A 12,523-nucleotide genomic window follows, 5' to 3' on the forward strand; every position below is an offset into this window, starting at 1 on the left:
GAAGAATAGAAGAGTGTGGCAGGAGGGATGTCTGGAGTCGGCACACTACTCTGTTCTCTTTGGCAGCTTCCTGCTGTTCAGTTCCTCCATTGCTGGTACTGCGGTGTAGCTGTGGCACATGCCTTTTGCTGCTCTGTGGAATTCAGCCCCACCAGTGCCGTGATGGCTTCTTGTGGTCCCTTTACAAACCAGGCGCAAACAGCTCCCTGTCTGTTTCTATCACAGGCACCGACTGCACAGAGTTCCCACTCGGGACTGTCAATTTACTGTATTAGCTGCTCCTGGTGGTCAGTGCAGGGACAGGCATCATTCATTACCGTGCTGGTGGAACTTCATAACTACATAAATCATGAACTACATAAATCCAATGTAATTGGGACCCCCCCATCCCCAGTACTGCTGGTAAGTGGGCTCTTGGTTATAGCAGTGAGCTTTCTAGTGGAGTCACTTCTCAATGCTTTTAAAATGTGTAGTTCAGATGTGTGTTGATGGCTTGATTCCCTGCCCATGTGTCCAACTAGATGGCTGGTTGGAACAATAGTTGGGCAGTGTGTGGGAGCAAACGATAATTGGCGATTTGCTCACACATGCTCAAAAATGGTTGGTCAAAACCTGTTTGATTTTTCCCAACTGATCGTTCAGCTGAACGATAAGTAGGCGGACACTGCCTGGCAGTGTTCACCTACTTTGTTCTCCATCACTGATGCCAGGGTTCCAGTCACCACGGGACCCCCAACAGTACCGAAGGTGGAGCGGGAGGAGAACCAGGAGCGGCTGCAGCAGAATGTCACTGCTGCCAGGCTTCTTCTGTCACACCGGGACCGGGACCCCCAGCAGTGACGGTGGAGCGGAAGGAGGACCAGGGACAGCTTGCCAGGATGCCCCGTCACACCGGGATCTGTGCTGCTTCAGTGTACTGTGCACCTCTCTCCCCTCCCCGTACAGCCAGCACTGTGCACCACTTGATAGTCTGCACTGTGCACACACCACCCCCCTTATAGTTGGCACCCGCAATCTCCCCCTTCCTCCCCACAGCAGCACCATCAGTCCAGCTCTATATAGATATATAGATACAGTAAGAAGAAGAAAAAAAATAAATATATATATATATATATATATATATATATATAACACTCACTTCTCCAGCGATGCAGAAAAAGTAGACAAGCCAGCACTCACGTGTAGATGAAAGAAAAGCAGGATTTATTCCTTAACCACGGCATGGTGAAGTACAGCAAATACAGCAAACACAGCCCTGTGTGGGCTGTATTTGCTGTACTTCACCATGCCGTTTGGTTAAGGAATAAATCCTGCTTTTCTTTCATCTACACGTGAGTGCTGGCTTGTCTACTTTTTCTATCTATATATATATATATATATATATATATATATATATATATATATACACACACACACACACACACATACATATATTGGACTGGCGGGCAAGGACTGACTGCCAGCTGTGATGTGTGCAGAGCTAGCACCGTAATTAAACGGCACAGATATATTATTTTTAATAAAAAAAAGTAGACAGCACCTGTCCGCCTACTCCTGTGACATCACAACTTGGAGATAAGTTGGCTGGTCTAATGAAAAAGTTGGTTAGGTGTGTGGGGCAGGGTTTTAGTTGGACAGACAAGTTGGTCAGTTGGATGGTCGGAGGAAAGTTGGTCTTATGTATGGCCAGAATCCTCCTAAATTGCCAATCATCTTTATCGTAGCTTATTAATGCTTCCGGGTTATGGGTTGTATTTGTGTGTTTTTGTTTTTTTATTCCAAATATTGTACATTTAATTTTGAATACATCAGTTTTTGTGCTTTATTGTGTATTTGAGAGTGTGATATGAAGAAATGAACTATGAAAGTGTAAATATGTTAGAAATCTTTTCTGTTCTCACCTTTTCTTTAATATTAGAACAGGTGTGTGGTCTTTTTATTTAGTATTTTCTAATTTGGGGCCTTATTCAGTATGATGTGATCGTATACAGGCCGTGCGATGCAAATGCCTCTACCTGATTGACAGGCAAAGGCGTTCACAAGGCAGTGACGCGGCGTTGTGGGGGTGTGGCGTCGGGACCGCAGGTGGATCTGGACCGGTTTCAGGGCGGCTGCTGCGACATGCAAGATGGCTGTGCTGCACCTGCCTTCGCAGCCAGGCTGCGCAGGCAGGGGGGGCATCACTTATTATGAAGGATCAGCGATGCAATTGAATTGTGATCGCATCGTTGGAGGCCAGTAGCATGCTGGGTGGCCTTGCCCTGGCTTGGCGACCACAGAATGCGATCACGATCCTTGGTACGCCAGTTATATCTCTGTGATCGTTCTGTCCACGTCGTTACTCTTTAGCTATGTTTTCCACTAATATTTTATTTACTTTGCTAATAATAACTTATTTTACTCTTAGTTGATCAGAAGGACATCACTGCAGAATATCGCCGTTACCATGTCACCTTAGATACAGATATAGCAGTCTGCCAAAATATTTACATCACCTGGCATAAATGGACATATGTTAAACAGTTTTAATTGAAAAGAGTTGGGTATAGCTGTGACCTACATCGGTGTGTGAGTTAAAGTCCACTCCATCTGTATACAACACGGTGAAGACCTATCCATGGAGTCCTCTATTAAGCATAGAGCTGAGGTTGTGTAACTTGCGTAACTCCATGGCAATCTGAGAAGGGTCTGGCTGTTAGCGGGCCCCGTATGATGATGATTAGCTGGACTCCGAAGTTCTTTTATTTTTTGGTCGATATACTGTAAAAAGTCCTGGTGACAGAGCAGTGAAGTATGAGTACCTGTGTGAAGTATTAAGCTAAACGGAGACTGGATCTTTTGTGTTCTGAGAAAATGGATCATTTGCACATTGCACCCTTAATAACCATCGGTTTCATTGCAGTGTGTTTGCTGGCTGCCAGATTCCATACCCCAAGCGAGAGTTCCTCACAGAAGAGGAACCTGATGATAAGGGAGACAAAGTACGTGCCACACACAGCACTACGGTGTTTACAGTCGACTTTCATTTTCTGTCACTTAACATCTACATATTTTTCTATTATGTGTCCTTGAAAACAAAACCTGCATTTTGTAGTCATAAGAATAAAAATGATATGTTATCAAGAAAGGTAGACGGCCTTTGGCTCTCCAGCTGTTTCCTTAATACACGTGTTAAAAGCCAGCAGGTCATGCTGAGACTGGTTGTTGCATAGCAGCTGAAGAGCCATATATTTCTCTAAACCAGTTCTTCTCCGATCCAGTCCCCGGGGACAGTACATGTTTTTCATATGTCCTTGCTGTAGCTGAGTGTATTCATTATGGACTTGCACATTTGAAAACATCCACAGGGGGTTCTAATTATTTCACTTGTGATTCTGTCAGGAGACCTAGAAAACATTGTGTCCCAAGTACTGGTATTGAGAGGCACTGCTCTAGACTGACTGCTGCTTTTATGAGAACACTTCTTACATTAGTGTGTCTGCTGATATAGTATTTGATTCTGCTCGCGGTCACATTTGTAATTATTGTATTTATTTACTTTACTAAAGAAAAACCAACAGCAGCAGCAAGGCAATAATCATACTAATGGGACCGGGCATCCAGGAAACCAAGATAACAGCCACGCACAAGGGCCACCACTGAAAAAAGTGAGAGTTGTCCCCCCTACCACTACCTCAGGTGGACTCATCATGACCTCAGACTATCAGGTAAATAGAAAGGGGACTTCTCTCTTGCTGTGTTTGGTTCCTCCTGTATTACGTCAGCAGGAATAGTTACAGAACTGCTCTTACGGCATGTGTAGTTGACGCTTTGCACAAACACTCTACTGACAATTGACTGACTGAAGTATAACTGGATCTGAACATTAGAGCAAAAGATGCAGTGGATACTTCTTCATTGTGATGTTACCAGGGACAGCGTTCAGCCACTAGGGGTGGGTTCTCCTCTTCACCTTGGCAGCTTAGCTTACATGTGTACATGACTTCCCTGGATAGAGCAATTGAAAGACCTGGGGGCATTTGAAAGGAAGATGGGCAGATTGTTATTCACTTATCTGGCTGTTCACAGTGAACTTTTCTTTCTCTGACGTCCTAGTGGATGCTGGGAACTCCGTAAGGACCATGGGGAATAGACGGGCTCTGCAGGAGACTGGGCACTCTAAAAGAAAGATTAGGTACTATCTGGTGTGCACTGGCTCCTCCCTCTATGCCCCTCCTCCAGACCTCAGTTAGAATCTGTGCCCGGCCAGAGCTGGGTGCTCCTAGTGGGCTCTCCTGAGCTTGCTAGAAAGAAAGTATTTGTTAGGTTTTTTATTTTCAGTGAGATCTGCTGGCAACAGACTCACTGCTACGTGGGACTGAGGGGAGAGAAGCAAACCTACCTGCTTGCAGCTAGCTTGTGCTTCTTAGGCTACTGGACACCATTAGCTCCAGAGGGTTCGAACACAGGGCCTGACCTCGATCGTCCGTTCCCGGAGCCGCGCCGCCGTCCCCCTTGCAGAGCCAGAAGACAGAAGAGAAGCGATGAAATCGGCGGCAGAAGACTCCTGTCTTCATTAAGGTAGCGCACAGCACCGCAGCTGTGCGCCATTGCTCCCACAGCACACCACACACTCCGGTCACTGTAGGGTGCAGGGCGCTGGGGGGGGGGGGCGCGCGCCCTGGGCAGCAATTATAATACCTTTTGGCACTTAAAATACACATAATACAGTCTGAAAACTGTATATGTGTAAAAACCCCCGCCATTAAGTTACATAAAACGCGGGACAGAAGCCCGCCGCTGAGGAGGCGGGGCCTTCTTCCTCAGCACACCAGCGCCATTTTCCCTTCACAGCTCCGCTGGAAGGAAGCTCCCCAAGCTCTCCCCTGCAGTATCCTGATACAAGAAGGGTAAAAAAGAGAGGGGGGGGCACATAAATTTAGGCGCAAATAAGATATTTAAGCAGCTATTGGGTAAATCACTTTTTATAGTGTAAATCCCTGTGTTATATAGCGCTGTGGTGTGTGCTGGCATACTCTCTCTCTGTCTCCCCAAAGGATTTTGTGGGGTCCTGTCCTCAGTCTGAGCATTCCCTGTGTGTGTGCGGTGTGTCGGTACGGCTGTGTCGACATGTTTGAGGGTTACGTGGAGGCGGAGCAGGGGCAGATAAGTGTGGTGTCGCCCCCGACGGGGCCGACACCTGATTGGATGGGTATGTGGAAGGTCTTAACCGACAGTGTCAACTCCTTACATAAAAGGTTCGATGACGCAGCAGCCTTGGGACAGCCGGGGTCTCAGCCCGCGCCTGCCCAGGCGACTCAGAAGCCGTCAGGGGCTCATAAACGCCCGCTAGCTCAGATGATAGACACAGATGTCGACACGGAGTCTGACTCCAGTGTAGATGAGGATGAGACAAATGTACAGTCTACAAAAGCCATCCGATGCATGATTACTGCAATGAAAGATGTATTGCACATTTCTGACATTAACCCGGTTACCACCAAGAGGGGTATTATGTTTGGGGAGATAAAGCAGCCAGTGACTTTTCCCCCATCTGATGAATTAAATGAATTGTGTGAAGAAGCGTGGAGTTCCCCTGATAAGAAACTAGTGATTTCTAAGAGGTTACTGATGGCGTACCCTTTCCCGCCAACGGATAGGTTACGTTAGGAAACATCCCCTAGGGTGGACAAGGCGCTAACACGCTTATCTAAAAGGGTGGCACTGCCGTCTCAGGATACGGCCGCCCTAAAGGAGCCTGCGGATAGAAAGCAGGAAGCTATCCTGAAGTCTGTGTATACACACTTTGGTACTCTACTGAGACCTGCTATTGCTTCAGCCTGGATGTGTAGTGCTGCAGCAGCATGGACTGGTTCCCTGTCGGACAACATTGATTCCCTCGACAGGGATACTGTTTTGCTAACCCTCGAACATATAAAAGACGTCGTCTTATATATGCGGGATGCCCAGAGGGACATTTGCCTGCTGGCATCTAGAATTAATGCAATGTCCATTTCTGCCAGGAGAGTATTATGGACTCGGCAGTGGACAGGTGATGCTGATTCTAAAAAACACATGGAGGTTTTGCCTTATAAGGGTGAGGAATTGTTTGGGGACGGTCTCTCGGACCTCGTATCCACAGCAACTGCTGGGAAGTCGACTTTTTTACCTCAGGTTCCCTCACAGCCTAAGAAAGCACCGTATTATCAAGTGCAGTCCTTTCGGCCTCAGAAAGGCAAGCGGGTCAGAGGAGCATCCTTTCTGGCCAGAGGCAAGGGTAGAGGAAAGAAGCTGCACCAGGCAGCCAGTTCCCAGGAACAAAAATCCTCCCCTGCTTCCACTAAGTCCACCGCATGACGTTGGGGCTCCAGAGGCGGAGCCAGGTGCGGTGGGGGCGCGTCTCCGAAACTTCAGCAACCAGTGGGTTCGCTCACAGGTGGATCTCTGGGCTGTACAAATTGTATCTCAGGGATACAAACGAGTTCGAGGCGACTCCCCCTCGCCGTTACCTCAAATCAGCCTTGCCAGCTGCTCCCAGGGAAAGGGAGGTAGTGCTGGCGGCAATTCACAAGCTGTACCTCCAGCAGGTGATAATCAAGGTCCCCCTCCTTCAACAGGGAAGGGGTTACTATTCCACAATGTTTGTGGTACCGAAACCGGACGGTTCGGTGAGACCCATTCTGAATTTAAAATCCTTGAACACTTATATAAAGAAGTTCAAGTTCAAAATGGAATCGCTCAGGGCGGTTATTGCAAGCCTGGAAGAGGGGGATTTTATGGTGTCGCTGGACATCAAGGATGCTTACTTGAATGTCCCCATTTACCCACCTCACCAGGGATACCTCAGGTTTGTGGTACAGGACTGTCATTACCAATTCCAGACGTTACCGTTTGGTCTCTCCACGGCACCGAGAATATTTACCAAGGTAATGGCCGAAATGATGATACTCCTTCGGAAGAAGGGAGTTATAATTATCCCGTACTTGGACGATCTCCTCATAAAGGCGAGGTCCAGAGAGCAGTTGTTGGTCAGCGTAGCACTCTCTCTCAGGAAGTGTTGCAACAGCACGGCTGGATTCTGAATATCCCAAGGTCGCAGCTGATTCCTGCGACGCGTCTGCTCTTCCTGGGCATGATTCTGGACACAGAACAGAAGAAGGTGTTTCTCCCGGTGGAGAAGGCCCAGGAATTGTCATCTCTGGTCAGGGACCTCCTGAAACCAAAACAGGTGTCGGTGCATCACTGCACGCGAGTCCTGGGAAAGATGGTGGCTTCTTACGAAGCAATTCCCTTCGGCAGGTTCCATGCAAGGATCTTTCAGTGGGATCTGTTGGACAAATGCTCCGGATCGCATCTTCAGATGCATCGGTTGATCACCCTGTCCCCAAGGGCCAGGGTGTCTCTGCTGTGGTGGCTGCAGAGTGCTCATCTTCTCGAGGGCCGCAGGTTCGGCATACAGGACTGGGTCCTGGTGACCACGGATGCAAGCCTCCGAGGATGGGGGGCAGTCACTCAGGGAAAAAACTTCCAAGGACAGTGGTCAAGTCTGGAGACTTCACTACACATAAATATACTGGAACTAAGGGCCATTTACAACGCCCTGAGTCAAGCAGAGCCCCTGCTTCAAAACCACCCAGTACTGATTCAGTCAGACCACATCACAGCGGTCGCCCATGTAAACCGCCAGGGCGGCACGAGAAGCAGGATGGCAATGGCAGAAGCCACAAGGATTCTTCGATGGGCGGAGAATCACGTGCTAGCACTGTCAGCAGTGTTCATTCCGGGAGTGGACAACTGGGAAGCAGACTTCCTCAGCAGGCACGACCTCCACCCGGGAGAGTAGGGACTTCATCAAGAAGTCTTCACACAGATTGTAAATCGCTGGGAACTGCCACGGGTGGACATAATGGCGTCCCGCCTCAACAAAAAGCTAAAAAAATATTGCGCCAGGTCAAGGGACCCTCAGGCGATGGCTGTGGACGCACTAGTGACACCGTGGGTGTACCAGTCGGTTTATGTGTTCCCTCCTCTTCCTCTCATACCCAAGGTACTGAGGATAGTAAGAAAGAGAGGAGTAAGAACTATACTCATCGTTCCGGATTGGCCAAGAAGAACTTGGTACCCAGATCTACAAGAAATTATCTCAGAGGACCCATGGCCTCTGCCTCTCAGACAGGACCTGTTACAGCAGGGGCCCTGTCTGTTCCAAGACTTACCGCGGCTGCGTTTGACGGCATGGCGGTTGAACGCTGGATCCTAACGGAAAAGGGCATTCCAGGTGAAGTGATTCCTACGCTGATAAAAGATAGGAAGGATGTGACAGCAAAGCATTATCAGTTGGATTTCCTGAATTCACACTGGTTTGAGCCACTTAGGACCGTGGAGCTAAAGTATCTCACATGGAAGGTGGTCATGCTGTTGGCCTTAGCTTCAGCTAGGCGTGTGTCAGAATTGGCGGCTTTGTCGTGTAAAAGCCCGTATCTGATCTTCCATATGGACAGGGCAGAATTGAGGACTCGTCCCCAATTTCTCCCAAAGGTGGTATCAGCGTTTCATTTGAACCAACCTATTGTGGTGCCTGCGGTTACTCGGGACTTGGAGAATTCCAAGTTGCTGGACGTAGTCCGGGCTTTGAAAATTTATGTTTCCAGGACGGCTGGAGTCAGGAAAACTGACTCGCTATTTATCCTGCATGCACCCAACAAGCTGGGTGCTCCTGCTTCAAAGCAAACTATTGCTCGCTGGATCTGTTACACGATTCAGCTGGCACATTCTGCGGCTGGACTGCTGCATCCTAAATCAGTAAAAGCCCATTCCACAAGGAAGGTGGGCTCTTCTTGGGCGGCTGCCCGAGGGGTCTCAGCTTTACAGCTTAGCCGAGCTGCTACTTGGTCGGGTTCAAACAGATTTGCTAAATTCTACAAGTTTGATACCCTGGCTGAGGAGGACCTTGAGTTTGCCCATTCGGTGATGCAGAGTCATCCGCACTCTCCCGCCCGTTTGGGAGCTTTGGTATAATCCCCATGGTCCTTACGGAGTTCCCAGCATCCACTAGGACGTCAGAGAAAATAAGAATTTACTCACCGGTAATTCTATTTCTCGTAGTCCGTAGTGGATGCTGGGCGCCCGTCCCAAGTGCGGACTCTCTGCAATACATGTATATAGTTATTGCTTCACTAAAGGGTTATTGTTATGAGCCATCCGTAAAAGGAGGCTCAGTTGTTGTTCATACTGTTAACTGGGTTTGGATATCACAAGTTGTACAGTGTGATTGGTGTGGCTGGTATGAGTCTTACCCTGGATTCCAAATCCTATCCTTGTTGTGTCAGCTCTTCCGGGCACAGTTTCCCTAACTGAGGTCTGGAGGAGGGGCATAGAGGGAGGAGCCAGTGCACACCAGATAGTACCTAATCTTTCTTTTAGAGTGCCCAGTCTCCTGCAGAGCCCGTCTATTCCCCATGGTCCTTACGGAGTTCCCAGCATCCACTACGGACTACGAGAAATAGAATTACCGGTGAGTAAATTCTTATTTTTTTTAGATTTTGGTGGATGGTGGGGTGGTCCAACTTAAAGACAAATATACTGTCCACTGACTACTTCTAAATGCTTTCTACCTCAAGGAGATGGGTGGGGGGTGTTGTACTGAGGTAGTCCCCTCAATCGATCCCTGTTCTCTTGCTGATTACTTTTCAAGGTCTCCATCCAGTAGAGATGCAGCATGTTCTGCAAATCAGATCTGCTTCCCTGGGCAAGACATAAATAGTAATGGGCTGCATGCCCGATTTTGAGCCCAAAAAGGGAAGCACAGCTACTTTCCCTGGATAGCACAGTAAAAAATCCTGGGAGAATTGGTAATGAAGATTGCCAAAACATTAGCCAGTCACCCTGCTGTTGCCAGATAGTGAGCTTGCATATTTTACTGGTCTACGTGAGGCGCTGAGTAGAATTTTTCAACCAGCTTTTAAAGGCAAACTCCCCCCATTGAGAAATTTCTTTCTTGGTTTTTCTTTTTTGCAGCGTTCCAATCCACATGCTGCCTATCCAAATCCTGGACCAAGCACATCACAACCTCAGAGCAGCATGGGATATTCGACTACCTCCCAGCAGCCTCCACAATACTCCCATCAAACACATCGGTACTGAAGCGTACCTGGAGTTGAGGAAACGTCAATGCACTGTTGCTTATGCTGCAGGACTGAGCTTTGTAGCCTCCTGGCTGGAGCCTGGTTTTGGAATGTACTGTACAACCACACCATGAAAATGTCCAAAAGCCAAGTTACACAACATTTCACCGAATGTAGATCCCACATGGAGGTTCGACTCGAGAGAGCGAGAGTGCAAATCCTAGCACAGTCCATATTGTGAATTTGCTACTTCCATAGTATAACTTGAAAATTGTTGAAATCGACCAATGCATTTCTTTCGGTGACGCTAGCAGTTGAAACTGTGAAGTATGCTTGGAATAAACCGTTTTTCGTTATCTTATGTGCAAACTTCTTAACACGAATATTATCTGACCAATAACGTTAAAAAAAAAAAACTTTTTTTTTGTGCTTTATTAGGGTATGATTTACTATCGCACAAAGCTGGAAGAAACGTATCCTGAAAATTTTGGTAGTTATATTATTTTAATTTTTCCCCCCTATTTTTATGGTTTTTGTGATGATTTAAATCATCACAGCGATCAGTGTTTTTTGACCAGCAAATTTGTTATGTTTTGCCCCGTTATTTATTTATTTTTTGTTCGATGAGAGCCTCCCAAAGATTATATTTCAACATGAATTTTGAATAACTTTTTAACTTGACTGGTATTAAAGCTGCTATATAATAGTAAATGTGTCTAAAACTGATTTGAATCCGTTTGCTCCAGCAAACAAGTAAAATTGATGGTCATAGTTATTTCCTATTTGTGTTGCTGAATCGTGAGCATGCTATGGAGTTTTACAAAGCAAAAAATAAAACCAGGGAGCATGAAAGTTGCTCCTGGTCAGACTTTACGCCTCTGTGCAGATTGTTTTTATGCTGGCGTGGTGTAGTGGATTTCAAATCAGTTCCTGTTTTTATTTGGTTGGCACCTTATTTTAGGGTGAGTCCCTGTTACAGCAGAGGATATGGGTAGGAAAGCCTTAGAATTTACAATGGAAAACAAACTGTAACATACAATGTACTGTATCAAACTATTTTACATGAATGACAAGTATTCTGATTAAAAAAAAAAAAATTCAACATTGTTAAAACAAGGTGTTAAGTAATAAATTTATTTTTCATAAAACAAAAGGTTAATTTATGTCTGTTCGTTGCAACAAAAAAAAAACGCTAAAGAATTTTGGTTTTGACGAAGGATGGATTCATCAAAGTTTTGAAAGAGGCAAATCTGTGGTTATAGTAATTGGATTTTTGAGTTTGTCTCCACATGCTTCTACATTGACCTAAAAACTAAACAGGTACGAATCCTGTTAGATTAATCTAAATGACCAAAATCCAATAAGGATAAACAGAAGAACGAGTATGATGAAATCAGGTCTGTTGATACTGAAGGGCCCTTTATAAAATATGCCCTTGTCCAGACCAACACTTCAATAACGAAATCTTATCCACTTCAGCTATTGGGATACTTAGCAGCTGGCTACAAATTAAGTTGTCAAACCTTTCTGGTCACGTAGTCCTATTTAAAGGGTTGGTGCAATATTTTGTTCCTCTCCTCTAATAGAATGTGGTTTTGCATCCTGCCCTTTGAAGGCAGCTGCTCTGTTTTTATAGGTCAGTAGGGTTTGATCTATCAGTCTAGGTCATTAGGTCAGAGTAGACCGCTTCCATACACTGTGAGGTAAGCATTGGGAACATGAGAATGATTTAAAACCTCTATAAAATGAAATTATAAAAATTCTGGAAACTTGGATAACAGGCATTCATTCCCCTTGTTCAATGAGAAATACTTGCTTTGATCAGATGTCCCAGTTACTGAACTATTTACCCACAGGGCCTATATAACATACCTGGCAGAAGCATGAATCACATCATAAAGGCCCCTCCCAAGCACAGCTTATCCAGGGAAGTGAGTGGGTTCCGCGTGAGTGGCCTGCTGTCCATGGATGCTGGGAGAACCCAAAATTCAGGCCTTTCCCAGATACAGTATGCCACTAGTATAAATACAGCATACAGTGAGCAGGACTCAAACTGTTTTTTACTTTTGGATTTTCTCAATTATATTCCATAATATCCAAATTTTAAAAGTTACATTTATCCCAATATAGTGCCAAACAAATAAATCTATAATTCACTTTGGATAGACTGCAAAATAAAACGGTTATTACAAGCTAAAGCATCTTAAAAAAGAAAAGAAAATGTATCTGGTTTAATATAGTAAAAGCCCACCATGATTGTATAAACAGTAAGTGGAGCAATATAATGTGAATAAGCAAGTTCCCAGAAAAACATTGGGTTAATATCTCTTCACACATTAACTATTTTGGGGTGTAACTGATCACTGCTATTGCGGAAATGATCCTTTTATTTTATTTTTTCCCTTTCTCCCCGCTTGTTT

The 12,523-nt window shown here is 45.9% G+C and overlaps 1 protein-coding gene across 1 annotated transcript in view; it reads left to right on the forward strand.

Annotated features, from left to right (window-relative positions):
- Positions 1–11,256, forward strand: part of CDK8 (cyclin dependent kinase 8) — a 168,137-nt gene extending 156,881 nt beyond the window's left edge. The window contains exons 11-13 of the mRNA XM_063951700.1: positions 2,903–2,981; positions 3,549–3,707; positions 9,997–11,256. Of these exons, the coding sequence (XP_063807770.1) occupies positions 2,903–2,981; positions 3,549–3,707; positions 9,997–10,122 (364 nt within the window). The 3' untranslated portion in view covers positions 10,123–11,256. The remainder of the gene's footprint in view (positions 1–2,902; positions 2,982–3,548; positions 3,708–9,996) is intronic.
- Positions 11,257–12,523: the final 1,267 nt, after the last annotated feature.

Source organism: Pseudophryne corroboree, chromosome 2 (genome assembly GCF_028390025.1).
Source record: "Pseudophryne corroboree isolate aPseCor3 chromosome 2, aPseCor3.hap2, whole genome shotgun sequence".
In the NCBI taxonomy this organism is placed as follows: domain Eukaryota; kingdom Metazoa; phylum Chordata; class Amphibia; order Anura; family Myobatrachidae; genus Pseudophryne; species Pseudophryne corroboree.